At 40.0% G+C, this 20,618-nt stretch overlaps 1 protein-coding gene across 12 annotated transcripts in view; it reads right to left on the bottom strand.

The window, feature by feature from the left end:
• The window catches only part of ZNF536 (zinc finger protein 536), a 344,571-nt gene that overhangs the window by 182,058 nt on the left and 141,895 nt on the right, over positions 1 to 20,618 (bottom strand). For 11 of the 12 annotated variants that reach the window (XM_048316550.1, XM_048316547.1, XM_048316553.1 and 8 more), the window contains one exon: positions 1,753 to 3,924. In XM_048316550.1, coding sequence (XP_048172507.1) covers positions 1,753 to 3,922 — 2,170 coding nt within the window. In that variant the 5' untranslated portion in view covers positions 3,923 to 3,924. Of the gene's footprint in view, positions 1 to 1,752; positions 3,925 to 8,666; positions 8,765 to 20,618 lie in introns of all 12 variants that reach the window. The other variant, XM_048316551.1, reaches the window with a different exon arrangement.

Here is a 20,618-nt window from a genome sequence, read left to right as displayed (position 1 = left end):
TCCTCTTCAAACTCTATCAGTTCAACCTCACTCAGAAGACTCTGGGGCTATGTTTTTCAAAACTTTTCCTGACAGCCCTGAAAAGCTTCAGACAGAATTTGAACAATTTCAGGATCTTTTATTTCTGATTGCTCTATGGCATTGTAAAACAAAAGTGACAATTTTTATAATAAAGAGGAGTATTTCTCCCCCCTCTAAATGTGTAGGATTTTTTAAAGTGAAAGTTAGAAAAATAATCTTCTTCATCCTGACATATTTTCAATCCTCTTAACACAATCTCAACAACTATATATAGTATGAAATTAGCTCTCGCCTGTTAGCCTTGTTCCTACATAGAATTTTCTAATGTGTCTCACCAGTAATAAATTGTAAACGAGGCTATGACTCTAAGAGTAGACTGTGTTTCATGGGTATTTAAACAACAGCATTAAGTACTATAGGAATCTCTGGAATGTGGAGTGCAGATTTATGTGTCTTAACAATTTCTTTACTGGTTTGTAACAGAGCCAGCAAACTAACACTATTTTTATATTAATTTGGCCTCAGAAGTAGAGTATACTGGAGCATGACAAGAACAACAAAAGTAAACTGGCATATACTTAATAACTGTAACAGTGAATTGCCTCCAATACTAAAATATTTATCGAAACTGGGGGAAAAAAAGCTAAAAAGAATTACCCTCAACAGCCTGCTACCAGCTCTTTAACAGTGGGCAATGTAATGCCTTAAGGTACCTCAAACTGTCTTTCATTTTCTAGACTTAATGGCTGATTGCAGAAATCAATGTTGCCATTAGTAACAGAGTATTTGTTATGGCATGATTTCCTCTGTTGTTAGGCTTGCAGAATGATTACAGTATTAGTGAGGTGCTTTCTTTATAAAGGGCAGAAGATATAACTTTCAATTTACTATCCATTAGTAAGTGACTTTGGAAATATACATGAGGCCAGAAATCTTACCTGTTATTACATGGAGATTTTATTTCAGCAGTCATAGGCTAGGAACTTTAAAAATTGTACCAGGAAGCTCAATATTTTATAGACATCTCCAATGAAATATTATCTGCTTTGCTATTTTGTACACAGCAAGTTAACATGACATACAATACAATTAAAATATTTCAGTCCAATTTCTATTTTTCTTGTACTTTCGAATGGATGTGAATTAAGCAGAAGGCTTCATACAAGTTAAAATCTGCACATAAGTTAGAAGATTGTCAAAAGGTTAGTAATTTGTATTTGTGAATCTCTTTTTAATCAGTCCAGTGGCCAGGTACAAGGACATAGCTAAGGAACTGACGTGGTTGTCAGAGTGAGGGCAGAGAGGTGAGCCAACATGCTGTCTATTAACTACAGCTCAAAGAAGGCATCTTTCCTCACCCTCTTACACGGAGGACAGGGAAGGATCTGCAAGAGAGACACCATGAACAGAAGAGGAGGAGAAAACCACCTTCCAAAACCTGGAGGGAGAGGCCCTGGAAGCGACTGCCATTGGTGGCTGCTCAGCCCCTGCACAGTGGGAAGGTGTCAGCTGAAAGGCTGGAAAACCTGCCCTTAGAGGGGAAAAGGGTGAGCAGAGAATTAACCTCGAAGGTATTGCAGGAACCCAAACACAGATGTTCTGGCAAATAACACCACGTCCCTGTGGACTGTAGGAAACGACCTGACAAGAGAATGCACAAACTACTTTGCTGCCGTGATTTCAAATATAGCTATGAAGCTTTCAGAGCAGAGAGGGAAGAAGTTACCATACCTGAAGAGGAGGGTGAGGAAGGATGAGGGCTGTCCTCCTGAGCACTCCCCGTCTGCGAGAGACCCCCACCTACTCCGCTTTCTTCAGTAATGTTAGAGGACCCTGGTGTTGTCGACCTGCTGACAGACTGAGACTCTTGATCACTTCCAGACCCACGCCGCTCATCGAGACTACCTTGAATTATTTCATCTTCTCCTTTCCTGTCTCTTTTGTGGACCCTGGAGTGAACGACCACTTGGTGGTATGTTCTAAAAACCCTTCCGCAGTCCGGGCATTCAGTTGGCTTTTCTTTTATGTTTCCATGACTTTGTAAGTTGTAATCTAGTCCCTGGTTCATACCATGTGACAAAAAATCTCTACTGCCTTCTAAAGGGTCTAGTTTGCTTGGCAAGTCTCTCTGATTGCCCATTTTAGTGCTGTGAACCAAATCAGCAGGCATTTTCTGCTTAGAGCCATCTGCTCCTACTAACACATACTCCCGCTTCTCCTTATCAAACATAACTCCAGCATTTGCCAAAGTGTCTTCGTGGCTGCGCTGTATCTGCTGCTCTTTAGACAAAAAGCCATGTTCCATGGCCATTCCCCTTGCCATAAGCTGCCAGGCCTGATAGCTGTTTACTGGATCCATCTCTGCTGCTTTGGCGGCAGCTTGTAACCTTTCTATACAGCTGGATTTCAGAGGAGGCACCAGATTGAGACAGCCCAATAAAGAATGTTTATCCCCTTCAGCAATACTGTGGCCAATGCCAGAAATGGGCGAAAGAAGCTTCCCCAAGACTTCCTTCTCTTTCATGGGCATATCTCCTTTGTTATAGATTTGATTTTGTTCGCTTAAGCTCGCTTTGTCAGGAGGAAGAAACCCGCTCTGCAAACATGACAGGTATCTTGAATACAAGTTTGCGTGAGCTTCCTGGGACATGCTGCTGATGGAGACAGGTACTTCAGGATCATTAGGAGATTTGTTCTTTACAGATAACTTATTCAGGTGAACTTTCATGTGGTTTTTAAGAAACCAAGGCTCTTTGAATCGCCTCCCACAGATCTGACAGCAGTGTTCAAAGGAATCCTTGTGCTTTCTCATGTGGCCTTTTAGGAACCAGGCTTGGCTAAACACTTGGCCACACACCTCACAACGAAACTCATTGGTGGATTGCTCCCCATTTCCATTGGAGCCCTGGCCCTGTGCTGACTCTGCAGTTATGTGAGCCTTCTCCACGTGGCTGATCAGCTCCTCCTCCTGCGAGGCGGCAAAGTCACACAGAGTGCACTTATAAGGCTTGTGTAGGATCCTTATGTGCCTGTCCAGCTCTTCTCGCTTCTTAAACTTGCCTTTGCAAAATGTGCATCTGAACCCAGCTGTCTGAGCGACAACTTCTTCCTGGACACTGACTGGCTTTGGAGAGGGAACAGGGTTGGAAATGTCAGGTGTGTTGTGATTAGGTGGCACAGACAAGTTGCAGTTTGCGAGCGGCATTGGCTGGGTGTGCTGCTGTGCTTTCACATCAGGTCGTGGCTGCAAGAGGCTGCTCTTCATCTGCTTGTCCCGAAGAATTGCTCTCTCCTCCAGCTCATGTAAAAGTCTGTTTTCTTCTCTGACCCTTCCACGACCTTTGCCGAGGTTTCCAAGCTTGTGAGTACGCAGGTGTATCTTCAGGTTGCCTTTTTGAGCTGCTCTGTGGTCACAATAGGGACACTTGAACGGTTTCTCTCCAGTGTGAGTTCGCATGTGTAGCGACAGGATGCTGTTGAATCGAAAGCGTTTCCCACAGAGGGGACAGGGGTACTTTCTGTTTTTCCTGGCATCATCCTCTATGTCGCTCATCTGAGACATAATCCCTAGGTTTTGTCCATTTAAGAACTGCTGCAGATCCACGCGCCCGTTCAAACTGGTATCAACCTCTCTATTGAGCTGGTTTGCCAGCAGGGCCATCTGGCTGCTGATGGGCTGGTTTGCTATGGACATGTGACTTTTGTCTTCTAGTGGCACTGACGCCTTCTCCTCAGGGTTCTGCCTGTTCTGGAGCTCCGGGAAGGCATGGCTGAGCTGGGAAGTGATCTGGTGCAGCTTCTGACTCATTGAATATTGCCCATTGAGGATGGTGCTGTTGAGATGGGCGTCAGCTTCTGGCACAGCTGAAGAAACACCAAGGCACAAACTAGCTTCCTCCATCTCTGAAAATCAGAAGATATTTTAGATTCAGACTGTGAAAGAGTTACAAGCATTGAATCACCGGCGTACAATTTGCATTTTATGTTTTACCTACTCATAATAATGCAAAGGAATTAGTGTAAAAACAATTAAAAGTGTATTAAGTGCCAACTGTGCCAGACAATTTTGATCATACATGCACTTTCCTCATTCTGCATGTTTACCAAGAACTATTAATTACTATTTTAAAATATGTGACAATTTCAAAATCTAATTATTACAGAAGGGGCAACAGCTTTGACCACCTCCCTTGTCCTTCCTGTGAAACTGCACCTGTCTGCATTTCTAAATCTATAGAAAAAGAAATCTTATGCATCTCTCCCATTTTCATTAAAAAAGCCAGCAACCTCCCGCCCCCCCCAAAAATAGAAATCCATTTGTAACTTTCGGTTCCATTAACCATATTCAATATATTACACATTCTACAATGAGAAAGATAGTTTTATGATTTGACAAAAAACCGATGGTATGATATTTACTGGTGTACAATAAAACAAGATAATGTTTTGGGAAAAAATAAAGGACAAGCTTTAGAACAATAAAAGGGATTTTGCTTTAGTCAACAAAAAGTGCAGTAATATCTCATTAAGCTGATTAGTATGCTGCTTAGAAACAGTACTAGGTGCTGTAACACATGATTATAATCATAAAAATCCTTCAGTGTTTGCAAGTAAGCATTAACGAGGTATATTAAATTTTAAGGAGACTGCGACTAGCAGCTTTGTAAACCTCTGAGATTAAGATTTAACCCTTCTGTTACAAAACACTGTTATTTTGTCATTTTGAAACTGAGCCCATCAAAAGGCACATAAATTATCTTCTGCCAAGTCTTTTAATTCATCATTGAGAACCTTCAAATTTCTGTTCCTAGGAAAACTTGCCAAATTATAGAAGGAATATGTCTGCCCTTCGATGGGTAAGACATGTGATTTAAGACACTTTGATTTGTTTTAAGAGCTCTCTTATGGAACTAGATAAAACCAATTAAAACCTGGGGAAGGTGTTGTGGAAAGCCTCAACAAGTTTAAGAATTTTAATAACTTTCCTAATACACAGTAATGACTACAAATTGTAGCTACACTATGTATATTGCAGGAAATTAGAATTCAAAGCTGTTTGTTAAACACAAGTGCTCTGTTCTGGTCTGCATAATTGTCCACAATAATCCATCCTTGCCACTTCTCTACTCTACACAGATATAATGTATCTATAAAATTCTGTTTAAAATATAAAGTTTCACATAACTAATTCATAAACTATATGATGCTATAAGGTTATATTAGAGCATAATTAAGATCTTTGTTGTTCAGTGGAGTGATTTGACACTTTATTCACTCACAAAACTACTGAATTCTATACATTCTTAAAAACTTAATTTGGTCAACACTCTCTGTGGCTTTAGGCAAAAGCATTTTTTCACTCTGTCTTCTACAAAGGCTCCAGGCACACTCTGGGTGGACACACTCTGGTTCCTCACACAGCTTCACAGTGGCCACTCGATAAACAATTCAAGGTCCAGATCTGGCACGTACTTAAAATGCGTGTAACTGTGCTCGTGGGAGTAGTCCAGTAGACTTCAAAGGGTGACTCTTGAAAGCCAAGTTCCACACATGATTAAGTATTTGCAGGATCAGGGCCTAAAAAAAAAGCACGGGAGGTCTTCGAGGGGAGACCTCTTTGGTCCTGACAGGATGACTGAGGTTGTGACACAATGCAGATCGTGTAAGAAGTACAGGAAAGAGTTATATTCATGTGTATTAAAGATGATGTTTTAAAGATGAAAATGAGCTACCTAATATTACCCATATATAAAGCAGATCTTTGTCAAAATTTAACAGTCCTCTGATTCAGGTCACGTGTTGGGGACCCATTATTTGCATGCTGTCAATGTTATTATTTATAAAACATTAAAGAAATCAAGTATATAAAAGGACCCCACTTAAGTTTAGCTTGCAGCGTCTGATTTCCAAAAGTAGGCAGTAGGAGAACATAGTCAAGCCAGGTGTTCACCTAAGGGCATGTAGCAAACAAGGAAAATTCTTAATTTCCATTCAAGTTTTCTGTGCAGCAGACCACAGTCATTTAACATGTGGGAACATACAAACACCTTTTCTTTTTTTAAATTTTTGAAAGTTTGCCTAAATTTTGGAACAAATCAGATTTCATGTTCAAAAGGATTAAATAAGCAACTTCAGACCTGTGGTGCTAAGGTCTGCCATTGCCTGAAGTCGACTGAGATTTTGATTATCTGCCTATGTACTTCTTAAAAAAAAAAAAAAAAAAAAAAAAAACCAACAACCAAACAAATAATCTCCAATAAACAACAAGAAAAACCCCAAAATTTGCTTTTTGTCTGGATTCCACATACCAAGAGTGTTATTTCTCCCCACCACACTTAAACAAGACCTGTTGCAAACAAGAACATGACAATTCCAGAAATGCATAGCATGTGTGCAGACACACACAGTGAAGAAGGTTTTGATAGGTCTTTGTGAATTGTCATTATTGTACAGCAGCTTCAAAAATGCAGTCTGAATTTTATTTTTTCTCAGTTGATCTCAATAGGACCTGGTGCCTTTACATGCTCAGAAAGGTTTGGGTAGTTAATTCTAGCATTTTATGCTCTATCGAAGTTTGGAAATGCTGACAGATCCCAGAGGAATTTATTAAGTCTGATGTTTAACCCTAAGCATCAGTTCAAATGTATGGTTATTTGGATTGAGGAGAGGAGTTGTGGTTGAGATTTTAGTTATGCTGTGCCTCTTTTTCAAATATAACTTTAATAAACTAGCAACCGCAGTCGTAGCTGGAACATCTTAAGTTTTCCAATTTTCCCTTTTTGCTATTTTCTGTCTTCTAAAATCATACAGAAACATATAATGTAGAATACAGATAGAACAAGTAAAAAAATGGATTAGAGGAATACCAAATCCATAATTTCTCATTTAAATACTTATAATTTTGGATTAAGTCGGGGGAGCCTAACCCACACACATGGATCTTTTGGCACAGGAAATGTTATATATTTTTGATTAAATATGACGAAAAGTCAGCAAAGCCTCTGCTTAGTGAGCAACAACCAGCTCTGAATGCCACCTACTTTGACCAGCTGCGCAGTTTCTGGGACCCAGCTACCACAATCTCAAGATGTATCCTTCACTTAAACTGCATTTCCACCCTCGCCTGTCCCTGCTTCTTGCAGGTCTGTTCTTCCTCTGGCTCTGAATTGTCGCCTCTGTTCCTGACTCCAGCCTGGTTTCATTAAGGATAACCACAGCATTGAAAGTACTGCCCTGTGAACTTCTCCTGCCATGCCCAGTTACAGCTTCTCTGATCACAGGGACCTTGCTACTGTCCAGCTCTCACAGAAATCACTCTTGGTATCCTTGAGCCCACTCACAGCAAAACCTACCAAAATCTCATCTTGTATCCACATGCAAGACAGAAACAAAATTCATCCATCATTCCACTATGAATTAGGTAACTCAATCTAATTTGCCTAATTTCCCTAAAAAAAAAAATTAGCAATTTCATTCTCTCCCTCTTTATCCATCATCCCTGTCTAGATCTATGACCAGACAGGGTTACACCAGGTGGGGTAAGGGGTTTTCATTCCCCAGTGAGGCTCCTGCAGTTCATGGCACCCACCTTAGTGTCAAGGTATTCAAAAATAAAAAAGCTGGAAATGCTGCTGTGATGCTCCATGGTAGGGAAAATATCTAGCTTTCAATTTTTAAATATATATTCTATCACATTATTTTCATGATCCTGATCTCTCATATAAGGAAAGCACAGAATGTTTTGCCATCTCTCGTGCTGGGAACAGAAGCACAATGTTCTCTGTAGTTAACAAATGTTTACAAAATGAACTGCAAATCAAATTTGAGATTGTTAAGAAATTCAAAATATGTTTGTTGAAGTTTATGTAGTAAATTTCTGACCTTTAATTATCTCAAATGTTGTGTAAAGACAGTGTCCCTCAAGACACAGCCCCATACAGAGCGTGTTGGGATCAGGAGTTATTATGGGCTGCCCTTTCTAACCTAAATAAACCCTCAGCTCTTGCCCAAGTGAGTTGCTGAGGCCAAAAAGCCCTGATCTGATCCTGCTGCATACATGTGCTACAACCTAGCTGGGTTCACACTGCCCTGGGCAGGGCAGGAGCACCCTTGGGAAGCACCTCACCAACCATCCGTGGCCATCCGGCCTCGTTCTGTGCCCAGCGTGCAGGATCCCGTTCCTCTGAGGAGGAGCTCAGCTTATGAAACTCACAATGGGATACAGATATTATAAAAATACTGTCTCTCATCTCCTACATAAAGGTGCAGTGAGACATTCAAGTCCCTTTGATGATACTAATAGTTATTTTGATTTCACTCGCATTTTTGCCCTCAAGACTATTTCCTGTGATATCAATAGCAAAAGTTCTGGCTTTAGCCATTTCAATTGAACACACAGATTTTATTTAACTATTTGAAATGGATTACTGGAATTTAAAACCAATTATGACACCAGAAATGCCTGTCATCACAACTACATTAATGTAATACGAGAAGCTCAGCTTCCTCTTGCTGGAAACAGAGTGAAAAAAAAATATGGCAAGCAGAAAGACAGAATTTAAAGATAAATCTATGCCTACACACACATGTAAACATATGCAGGCACACACATATCTGTATACAGACACATATGTGCAGACACACACCTGTTATCTTTGTAAACAGATGGACCAAATTCAGCTCTTATTTACACCTGTTCATTCCTGCTGGACACAGACACACTGAAACTTTCCCCTCTTCAGTGCTGTAGAGAAAACAGTCATTTTAAAACCACTGTTGTGCTGTTATTATAGCTTAGATTAGGTTAGTTAAAAGATTTACAGTTCAGTAAGCAAAGTAATGCTTTACAAGCTCACGTGTTTAGACGACAAGCTCGCTCTGGCCCTGATCCTCTAAGCAGTTAGAGCTACACACACTGTTACTTATGCGTTCAGAATATAGACCTGGTATTTATCTTTCCAGCTAGAAAAATTCACATATATCTACATTATCTTGTGGTCCATTGGCAAATTCTGAATACTCCAATACAGACTGCTTCAGTTCTTAGCAACTCGTAAACAGGTATTGCCGAGATCAGAATATATATTGAATTTTTATTAAATATTGTTCTTACTGTTGCAGCAGAAACAGTTGAAGTAAGGCTGTTATAAGCATAATACACTCCTGTTAAGAAATACAGAACACCAGACTACTGAACCCTTTCAGGGTCATTAAACAGCTGTAAACATTATTACAAAAATAAACCAGAGATTTCATGCTTACATTTTAGCCCAGAGCTTGGTGTGCTGAGCAAGTACATTTTTTTCATCTCTTACAATCAACGCTGGTGACATTTGGGCATCCAAACAAATTACATCACAAATATTACTGAGGTGGGTAGGATACTGAGCAGTTTATTTGCCAGATGATTAATATATAAACAGTAGGGCAGGATAGATGACCTACTCTTCTTTGACTGATTTGTAGGCAATACTAAGAGACATAGATGTAAATAGTTAGATTTTAACAAAAACATGTGTGCACGGAAGGGGAGGGGAGAGATCAGCTGTATTTAGTGCCAGCAGGACAGCATTATCCAGTCTGATAAAATGAAATAAACATTAGGCCAGATTCTATTCTCATTTTACTTATGTAAAATAGAGTAATTGCATCGACTTCATAGGAGTTTTGGTTAAGTAGGTGTCCTGTTCCTTGGGGTATAATATAATTATATTAGGAAAATATATGGTTTCTGGAGTATAACAGGATGTCTTTAGAAAAAAGAAAGTTAACCTACAGGTAATGTGTCCTATCTATTTGTTTTTATTTAAATATTATTAAGGCCAGCTTGGTAATTCGTTATCACTGTAAGTCACATTAGCACATTTAAGTTTTGTAGGCACTGCAAAGCACACGCAGCTTCTAATAACTGAGAGGTGGATCGAAGCAGGAGCGGAGCACAGCCTGTCCAGAGCAGAGGGGGAAGCAGGGCTGCCCCCATCCCACAGCCCCAGCAGGCTCCCAGGGGCTGCAGCTTCACACCAACACCATCTTCCAGCACCCGGGACCACGCAGGGGGCAGCCGGGAAGGCATTTGACAAAACTGTAGCTGCTTTGTAGTGCTGATATTTAAACAAGCTGCTTATTGATTCCAAAACAAAGTACTCCTTTAGTAACAACAGAGCCAACTCATTCCACAACAGTTTTTATGTCTTAAAGAAGGGTTAGCAGAGGGATTTTGAAGTTTCAAAAGTCATTAGCAGACAAAAAATGGTTTGCTGAGGCTGTACTGCCTTCGCTCTGGGCTGGGAAGAGAGTTGCTTTCTAAAATACCTGTTACATCTGTAGGGTGCTTTCTAGTTAGCACAGCCTTTGGGACTGATAACTGATCAGTGGAAGATAAATCACCAGAACAGTCTTTGGCTGGTAGCACCCATGGAGTGGCGGACTGTGAACCGTTTGTGATCACAATCTAGGAAGATGAACACAGAGGAGAGGAGAGGTCATTTATAAATCTCACTCACTGATTAGAATAGAAAGATTAGAAGAATGCAGACAAGCTGTTTGATTTATTGCTACTTTGCATGTGACTTAGCAAAATCTGTTTTCCTTCTTATTTATTCCATTTCACTTGCATATACTTAAGAAGTCAGATCCAAAGAAGAGAAAGATAAATAATTGGTACTGAAAGCTCAGTAGATTAAAAAATTTAAAAAAAAAAAATCATGATTTTTTTTTTTTCCCAGGAACTGGTTGCATCTGTGATCATTATTTTTTAGCTTATAAACATTGATTCTCACGTTACTTTTTTTTCCTAGAGATCTCTCAACAACAAAAGTAAAGATAAGAGTGATACCAAAATTCAAATTGGAGCCTTATTTGTGGAAAGCTTCATTAAACTAAAGCTTCTGTTACTTTAGAAACATCATTTTTTTTAAGTAAATTTGTTATTTTCATGTAATTTGGAATGTATACAACTGATTAAACCCTCTCCAATTTGATCAATTTCCTGTAGCTCCTATCTGATCATTCACTTTAATTAATCTAACTGGCATCCACATCAGATTGAAGAAACCTTAAAATTAAGCCTTTAATGAACAACTTTACCATCACAGAGTACAAATAAAATAATAAAATGCCTGTAAGACTTTGCAAAGCATATTTATTATTTCATTTTTTGTCATTTTTACAGCATGGAAAGGGCTCTGAATCTCCTCATCTGAGGACACTGCACTGCACTGGAAGTCCGCAATGCTCTAACCCATTATATAATACCAAAAGATACATAATGTTGACCCTATTAATCCTGCATTCCTCACACAGGAAAGTTCCAAATAAAAGGCAGAGCATTTCAGCTGGGTGAGGACAGGAGGATCAGGCCCTCTGAACCAATTCCAAAGAGATCAAGAAAGAAGAGTTAAGACCACAGAACTCAAAAGCATAGTTAGAAACAATTTAAATCCAAACCTGTAATGCTGGGTTGATGATTTTATTTTCATTTCACAAAGGCTTAGACGTAGATTTTGTGCACAACTAAACATAATGTCAAATGCACATATGTCCCAAAGATCAAACTATGATTGACTGTGAAATATTCATATGCAATAGCCCAGCAAGATTTTGTTCGCAAGGGCACCTGTCAGAAGCATAAGCTTGGATACAAATCATCAAATAAATATGTAAAATCATTACTAAAATCCAGGCATGCAATCAGATAGTCAGTTGTCTGAAACTGCTGGACTGTAGCCAGCACAGTGGCTGAACAGACTAATGCTTTGGTCTTTGCAGATCCTCAGGGCCCTGGTTCAGTTCCTCCTGCTACTGGTCAGGTCAACTGTCTGTACCTAGTGTTGACTTTCCTGGCACTTAATGCTAGGAGCAAAGCAAAAAAACCCGAGTCCATAAGTTGCCTTTGACCTGAGCCACAGAAACATCTGCTGGTTGAGTCACGAACTGCTTGTTGGCCAAGTTTAACAGGAACCGAGCCTGTTGCGGATCAGCTCTCTCAGCAGTAGGTGTCACTGCAATAAATAGATGGATTTCAAGGGACAAAGACACACACTACCAGGGAAAATACATAAACAGAACATCCCTGAATAAAGAGAGTTTCAAAAAGAGGTATGTGGTCCAATTAGGCTTTTCCTTTAACTTTATGCAAAATGTTGGAAATCTGGTTTAGGGAAGAATTAAATTGCACAAGTGGGATTGCCAACAACAACGGCACCGTAATTCTGTCCTTTAGTCCTGTGCCACAGAGATCCTTTAATTCACATTAATCACCTCCCTGCAATCCCAGGTCTATTAGGTAAAGACTGTTATAGTTAAACCTTTGAAAAAAAAATGCTCTCTAACAAATTAAGTAATTTTCTCTAGTGGAACAAAAGACCTAGTTGTATGGGAAGACACTGCACACTCAACTGTAGTTGTAGGACTGAAAGACCACAAGGTTAGCCTATTTTTTGTTAAATTAGAGAGCCCATACCCAACCCTATCTGCATACAGAACAAGGAAAAGGAGAATGCTTATAACAGCTTGGGGGGTGGGGGGAAGATGTCTCAAGTATAGATTTAATTAATACAATGCATATTTTGAAGAAGAAGTAACCAATTTATATTTGAAACAGAAATATTTGGTATGCCAAGTAATATCACAGAGATGTCAGCCAAGTCTACACCATATTTGGTTTCATTATCACAAAATGGTTTGTAGGATAATTAAGGATGCTCCAAATTGCATGCTATTGAGTTAGACTGTAGACAAAACAATACATCACTAAGCATATGGGCTACCTGTGATGACATCAAGACAGAAACTACGTGCCTAAGAAAATGTTTTAAGAAAAAATAAATATTAATACATTAAACCTTGCATAACCTGTTGCACATGAAAGAGAACACGTGACAATACATACTCCCAAAGTACATATATAATATAACTGCATTTATTCTACTTCCAGTAACATTTAACAGGGAACAAAGGCGAAGAAAAATATAGAGAGAATAAAAAGATAAATATCTGCATTCTTCAAGGTCCGTATATTTAAGAAAACCAACATTAAAAAAAATATCACCCCCCATGAAAAGCATAAAGGGCCACAGTACAAATGTGGAAGGAGTTAAACACCTCCTTCCCCCCAGCAGTTACTTCCACCAGCTCCTGTCCTGGTATTCCCTGAAGGCCTCCAGCACCACCCAACACCAAAGCGCACTGCGATCTATTCAATCGGAGGAGAGGGACACTTTTGCTAAATGTTTCTTTGCTGGGTACAGAAATATCCTACATCTTAATACAATGTAAATAGAAACAGGTAGAAATTCAGAAGTAACTTGCCCAATTTCAGTGCTCCAAAAGGCCATAAAGGGACCAAGGTTTTCAGAATTTCAGCACTGTAGAAATAAGTATCTCTAACCGGTCATTTCCACATCTCATTTAGGAAAAAGCTTGCCATGTATCTTGACTTAAATAGATGGCTCATCCTCTGTAAAGAAGCCAGGGACAGCATCCAGAACTCTTGACACCCATTGCTTAGTCCAGTATGCCAGATAGCTTTTCTTTATCAAACAAAATTGACTGATGAAAAGCCTGGGGTTTAACTCATGGCAAACCTGTCAGCATTAAACTTTTTTTTGTTAAAATACTGGAGTTATTTTTTTTTTAATAACTGAGATTCTTGGCTGTTAATACCTTCTATCTCCAAATTCTATCTTCTCTCTTCCCTCAATCCAACTGATTTATTTTTTCCTCTCCCTATAACACATGGCCTTGGTGACAAAAAATACCACACATAACTTAGATGGTCATAGTGATTCTTAGATACAAGTGGCTTCGAGGAATTATTATTCATCATATTAGTTTAATACTAATTTCCAGGGGGCAAAAAAAAAAAAAAAGATAAAGCTGAGAAAGCCTTAGGTTCAGTGGAATGAGATGGAATAAAAGATACAGTTGAAATAGGCAGGGATGCTGGGAGGCAGGTTGATGCAGGAAAAATAGAACAAACATCGCTCAGAACACCTCTTGTGTTTGTGGTCTCCCAAAAAGTAGAAAGAGAAAACTCCTTGCAGAATTAAGTGGAAAAGATAGATGAGGAAACACCACACAGACTAAGGCTACAAAAAAATAGACTTAGTTATCACCCAAGTAAAATGAAACGGAAACAAATGCTCTTTATACCACTGGTGTTCTGGCCTGCCCATATTCTTACTGATATATCACTGCTTCAGTCATTTAACTTTATGAATTGATCACTGTCATGAGCAAGAGAGCAGAGCTGGGAACTCTAAGGCCAACTTGTACCTCCTAAGCTGCTTTCCCACTGAAATAAGTGGCTCAGGCTTACCAGGGTGTGGTTAGCAGTCACTGCACTGCTCAGACACCCACTCTGGGGTCAGGAAATCTCCAGAAAACAAGCTCTTTTTCATATGTCATTTTAGAGAAGCAAAAAGAAATACATCACACTGCTCTTTCAGAGGGAGGAAGACAACCCCGAACAGGAACATCTGTACTGAAAGTAAATGACTTGGGGTATTTCCCTGTATTTTCCCAGCTGCTTTTAAAATCCTCTCGACCTGTTGCAGTGAGATTACTCTGGCTCGCAATAACCCTGCCTCTTCCTCTGAATGATTATACAAAACAGTTGCAACAGTTCCGCAGTTAAGCCAAGGAAATAATAATAACGATGTCACACAAGTGACCAGAAGAAAGGGCCCCATCCTTGCAGTACTCTTGGCTGCAGTGAGGTGCAGTCCATGAAGGGAACAGAATTTCCTCCCTTTGCCCTGAGGGATCAGGTACAGCAAAGGGAATCATCTTGTGCATCTCTCGAAGGAAGCAGAGATGTGAGTGCTGACTGTGGTGAAACAGAACACAGGTTTAAGTGCAATGGCAGCACGGCCTTCAGGATCCAACAAGCTGGGTGCCAACTGCTGTTTGGGCACCCCTGTTTTATCTTGGCACAATAGCTCTGATCACTAATAAAGGGCACCGAAAACTTGGCAGATACATAGCAGATAGATAAATAGAGAGGAGAATGAATACTATAAAAATACAATAACATTTCAAAGCTATCTGAAGGATAAAAATCCTTTAAATAATTTTGATGTTAATTGCAACATTCCAGGCCCTTGGCTGAAAAGACAGACTCTCGTGGTGATAGGCGAGTGGTAGCAAAGCTGACAAAGAAAGTCTGATAAATGCAATCACAGGATGACAGACCCTGGCAAGTTCAATTACGGTTGCAAAGTCAGGTGGGAGATGGACTCTGCTAACTGTAATATATCCTTAGCAGCCAGCTCTGGCAACGAACGGCTCTGACCAAACTCCTTTGAGTGACTGACAGGATCCCAGGAGCCTTCCGTCCCACGGCAGGCTGAGATCAGCTACAGCTGTTATCAGAAGGACCAGGAACTAACAGGGAGTGCTTTACTGCAAGGTTTCAATACAACACACAAATAAATGCCACAAACTGTCAGTGAAACTATTTCAAGCCTCTTGAAAAGTCTGTGCAAATGAGCAGTTTGTGTTCACTTTCTCTAGCTCGTGTAAACCTTCACTCAGTGTTAATTTACACTGCTGCAAACCTGTGTGAATCCAGGTAACACCAGCAAAATACAAAGCCAGACAAAAGGAGGGGGAAATACTTGGCTGTTCAGTTTTAAGGACCTGGCCATGGGAAGCAGTGAGTAAGCTCCCACTACTTGCAACAGGACCATCCGAGAGATCCTCTTCCTACAGGACTGAATCCCAAATGCCCCAGAGCTGACAGCATTCAGGAGTTCCCACACAAAATCACTGCTTGGGCAATGGTATTGCTCCTGTTGCCCAAGCAGAAACTCATTTTTTCTGAATTCCAGCCCCTTGCACCTACACTTATGAATATAGAGATCATTATAACTCTTTCTACTTAAAAGGATTTTCATCTCCTTAGTTTTATACTTCAGAATAGACTAACTATTCTTATTTGAGGTGAGAAAGCAAGAAGTAGATGTATAGAGCAAATTGTGGCTTCTCATACTTCAGTGCAAAATTAGCTAAGAACTTAAGTCATGTTTAATCAAAGTATCTGGCTTCCTTGTAGTTTTCCTTTCTTTTTATATATATATATATATATATATATTTTAAGTAACAAAAAACAGTCTTTTCTCAATTTTTTGTTGTTGAATTTTATTTTCCTAGTGACTGTTTTAGAAAAAAAAAACAAACTCACAGAGTTATTAAACAACTTCTTTGTTCTCCTTCTGGGTTTTCCAAAAATACTGTAAAATGACAATGGTATAAAAATTATACTGTAAAAAATGTAAGTACTGTGAATGAGCAGAGTTATTCATTTATATCCCTAGCATATGAAATGCCCATATCATGTATCCTTTATCCAACAGCAGACTCTTTTAGCTTCAATCACAAGAGCTAACAATATGTTATTGATATGATTTCAGGAAGCTGTCAGCAGGCAGCTTCGCTTTCAGCTCCTCAGCTCTGTTGAGCGCCCACAGAACGTACCTGTGCCTCTCCCACAGGAGAGCTGGCAGCGAGGTGCACATTCCTGTCAGCTCTCACCGTGGAATAAAGAGAAACCTAAACAGGTCTTCCTCACTAAACGCAGCCTCACAGTCCTCACACAGCGAAAACACGCTGCTGGTTTCACTGGGAATGTTCAGCAGCACCAGCAGCCCAGGTCTCTGAGCACTGAGGGGCAGATCATTGTCCCTGCAAAGAGCTGGAGCAAGGAGCAGCAGGGCAGGTGACCCAAGGCACTGCTGTGGGCCCTCACCCTTCTTGCCCCATGCCCACCTCCTCTCCCAGCTGGCCTTTCACAAATTTCCACCTTCCTCCTGTGTCCTCCAATTCTACTCAACACAAAATCAGCAAGAAGATGAGCGAACAGGGGGTAACCAGGCGTCTGCCCTGCCAGGAAGCAGAGGGGGTGAAATGGTGCCTGAAGCTTTGTACACCCCAAGCCAGGTCTCCAGGAGCTGTCAGAGCCTGACTCCTGTCCACAGGGATGCAAATCAGGACTCCCAATGTGCTTGTGCACCTGGTCCTGTGGGCTCCCTTCAGCAAAAGGATGCAATCGAAATGAGACATGAGGCTCTTCTGTAGAGATGCAAACTTCTTCATTTTTAACCACTTCTGCTTGAAGGAGAAATAAAGTCAGCACATAAGTCCAGTACTTTTATAGATTATATTTATGTGCTACTTTATTTTCAGGATCTGAAGAATAATCACAAATGTCAGAAGCCAGGACAGGTAAGCTAAAAGTGCAGCTCTTTCCACTTTAGGAAACCAGTGGGTTTTAAAATTAGTTTTCATATTGGCTTACAAGTTTTAATAACAAAAGAGTATTTTGTATTATTAGATATTGGTCATTTTTTTGTCTGACAAAGAGCAATAACAGGCTGCTGCAGGAGTTAGCACAGTTTTGGTGAGTTCTTTTTCCTCCAAATGATCAGAGAAAGTACAGTACTTTCAGGATGTGCCTCACTTGCTCTTAAAAGGGTAAAACAAAATATTCTTCTAGCTATTCTAAGCCTGCCATATAAGTATTATGCTGTTACAGATTTCAAAAGGTTAGCTTCAATGAACCTGACATCAGTATAACCCAAAATAACCCATTCAAGAGAAAAGTAAGAAATAATTGCTGTTTTCTCTTTTTTTTTCCTCAGCTATATTGCTATAATGATTTTGCATAACAGATTGAACAAAGTGCTGTTGTGACAGGTGGTAGAATTCAGCTAGTAAGCACAGAGACAGGGTTCAATTTAGTTTGTGAATCCTTTAATTGTTGTGCAGCTAATTAAAGAAGGTTCTTTACACTCGCAAGTGTTTACCGTTGCTAGTATGCATACATGAAAAATTAAATTGTGCCTTCAAGGGCTGAGAACTATAGAAAAATCATAGCTGATTCTGCAACATGCTTACCAGCTCAAAATAGCTGCTTTTCACAATTGGAATTTGTAAAACTTTTTGCTAAGCAAATATAGAGCTAATTAGAAGTGTTCGTTGGACCAATTAACATTTAAATAAATAAGCCATATTGCACATTTCACAGTCTTTATTTAATGATGCTTCTTAACTCTTTGGAAAGATTCCTTTAAGTACAAATAAGTTGTCATAAAAATGAAAGACAAAAATAACACCATAACAGTATATTCTATGCTTTTTTCTTTTTGCCTTGAAGTCTTCTCTAAAACTCTATACCTGTTACTGGGGAAAGGGGGGGTACACAAATCTGGTTCTTTCTTTCATCTTGTCAAGTTACCTTTCCACCTTTTTGAATGCAAACAGAAAAACATATTTGATTACTATTTAAAGTGTTATGGTAGCTCTGTTTGTTTTGCCCCATGGAACAGAGTCTGTTTTAGACAAAAATTCTTACTTTTATCTCATAAAATGGCCATTCCAGCCCAAAAGAAGGGTGTTCTCAGAAGAGACTGCTCTTAGAGCAAGAAAAACAGCAGTTTGAAAGTTGTGTGTACAAACAACGAAGCGACAGAAAAAAACTAAATCTGTTTTCCAGGCCTGCTGTTTGCATTCCCACAGCAAAACCAGCACTGTTGTTATACCTAACCCCAAGGCTGCAATTGCCTGTCTCTTCGGGGTCAAGTGATATTTTGCTTTCAAAACAGCTGTCTTTTAATTTAACAGTCCCTTTCAATCAATAAGACCCCTTCAGTCTGCGCTGAACATACATTTTCTCTCTTTCTTTCAACCTCCAAACCCCTACCTAACACAAAGGTTACATTAAAAACAGGGGGAAGGCTTCATTCTACTTTTTTCCAAGATGCATTGCACTACCTTGTAATCACACTAAGAGCTAACGTGGAAGGACCCATTGTTGACCCTGGCTTTCAGCACAGAAAACCAAATTAACAAGGACCAATTAACATTCAAATAAATAAGGAAGATTAACAAAGAATACTCTGCATACCAAGAGGGTAAAATAAACTAGAGGAAAGACTACAGTATCTGCCTCAATCAGGATGAGTGGAATTCTCCAGGAAGGACACAAGCCCATCACAGCACAGAAGCACAACCTGATGAGCTCCAGAGGGGATGTGGCCGTGTGTGAAACAGGCAAAGCTCTCTCTTTGGAAAACCCTTGGGAAGATGTGCAAAAACCCCACAGTCCTGCATGATGCTTCTGTAGAAGGAAAGTGCTGCCCAACTGTCTGGTCTCTGCCCTGCTCCTTTCTCCTGGGGCTGTTGGGGTTTGGGATGGCCTCTTCTGAGGCTGGGCCATGAGGAGCACGTGGCTTTGAGCTCACAGCTGACCAGCAGCAGGCCAAGGTAGACTCTTCTTGCATGGATTGTCAGTGTATGATGCTTCTGATTAAATTTTTTAGTCAGAAAGGTGTGTTTGGTTTTGGTTTTTTTAGATCCAGTAAATACTGGTTAAAGTCAAAGAGAAGTGGCTAAAGAACATCCAACAGCTGAAGAAGAAGGTATTTGGGAAGTCCATAGGGACTGGAAAATTCACGGTTTCAAATGTACATTCAATTACACTCCACCTGAAGACTCCAAGCTAAATTTCTGTGCTAATTAGGTCGTTGTTCTGAGTACTGAGTTGCAAAATACATATATGACGTTCTCAAAATGTCATGGTTCAGAGCAAACCTGTCCCTACACAACTTTAATTTCATATAACTCTTTAACCTTTCTTTGGGGGCAGTGGGGGGCACACAGGTAGCTGAAGCTGTAACCTGGAGCTACTTCTAGGGACTCCCTGTGCCATGGATCAGAAAATGCTACACCAGGAAGGATGAAAGATGGTTGAATCCTATACCTTCATCATCCCCTGCTTCTTGCTCTTCCTTCAGGTAAATCTCCAAAAATTACTTTAATTTGGCAAAATTTCTCCACCTTTCTTGGATATCATTACCCCAACAGTACAATTAAATTCCCCAGTAACTAATCAGCTGCAAAGCCTGTCTCCTAAAAGGAAACTCCTCCTACACAAAGGTTATGAATAATTCTCAGAAGGTTACAACATGATCTATCATTTTAAGTATTTGGATCTGGAGTACTGGTTCAGGCCTCTAACTGACAGCCACCTTTATGAATAGTTAAGAGTTCACAGAGATGATTATCATGTACTATTTAAATATGTATAAAGGACAAAGATAATAACAATACTTTGCACTTTAATAGAAGCTTCTGTCTGAAATTCTCAAAGGAGAGCCAAAGTCCTCATGAATGCACACTCACAGCCCCTCTGACCTGCACAGTTGGTCACTGCTATTATTCTCTGGAATCTGCTAGGCTGTTATTGCTAGATTTCTCAAAAATGATAATGTCTGCCTTAATTTATAAAGCAGTTGGAGCTTTACAAAATGAGTAACTCACAAAGTGAATCACCATTGTGGCGATGCTGACCAATGCCTTGTGCTGAGGCAGAAAACAGCATGGGACACCACAGGATGCTCTGCAGATCCTTCGCCCTGGTTCTCCTGGTCAAGGGAGAGAATCCTCCTCATTCCCAGGCTGAAACACTACTGACTGAGGAGCACACTGTCCAACTGGGAGAAAAGCTTCTCCTGCTACTCTTCAGGAATAAGTCTTCCTGTAACTTTAAAAATAATTTTAGAGTTTTTTCCTCCAGTACTAAATCAAAAAGAGCAAAA

Source organism: Corvus hawaiiensis, chromosome 12 (assembly GCF_020740725.1).
Source record: "Corvus hawaiiensis isolate bCorHaw1 chromosome 12, bCorHaw1.pri.cur, whole genome shotgun sequence".
In the NCBI taxonomy this organism is placed as follows: domain Eukaryota; kingdom Metazoa; phylum Chordata; class Aves; order Passeriformes; family Corvidae; genus Corvus; species Corvus hawaiiensis.
Note: the sequence above shows the minus strand (reverse complement) of the source record. Positions and strands in the feature narration are given on the sequence as shown.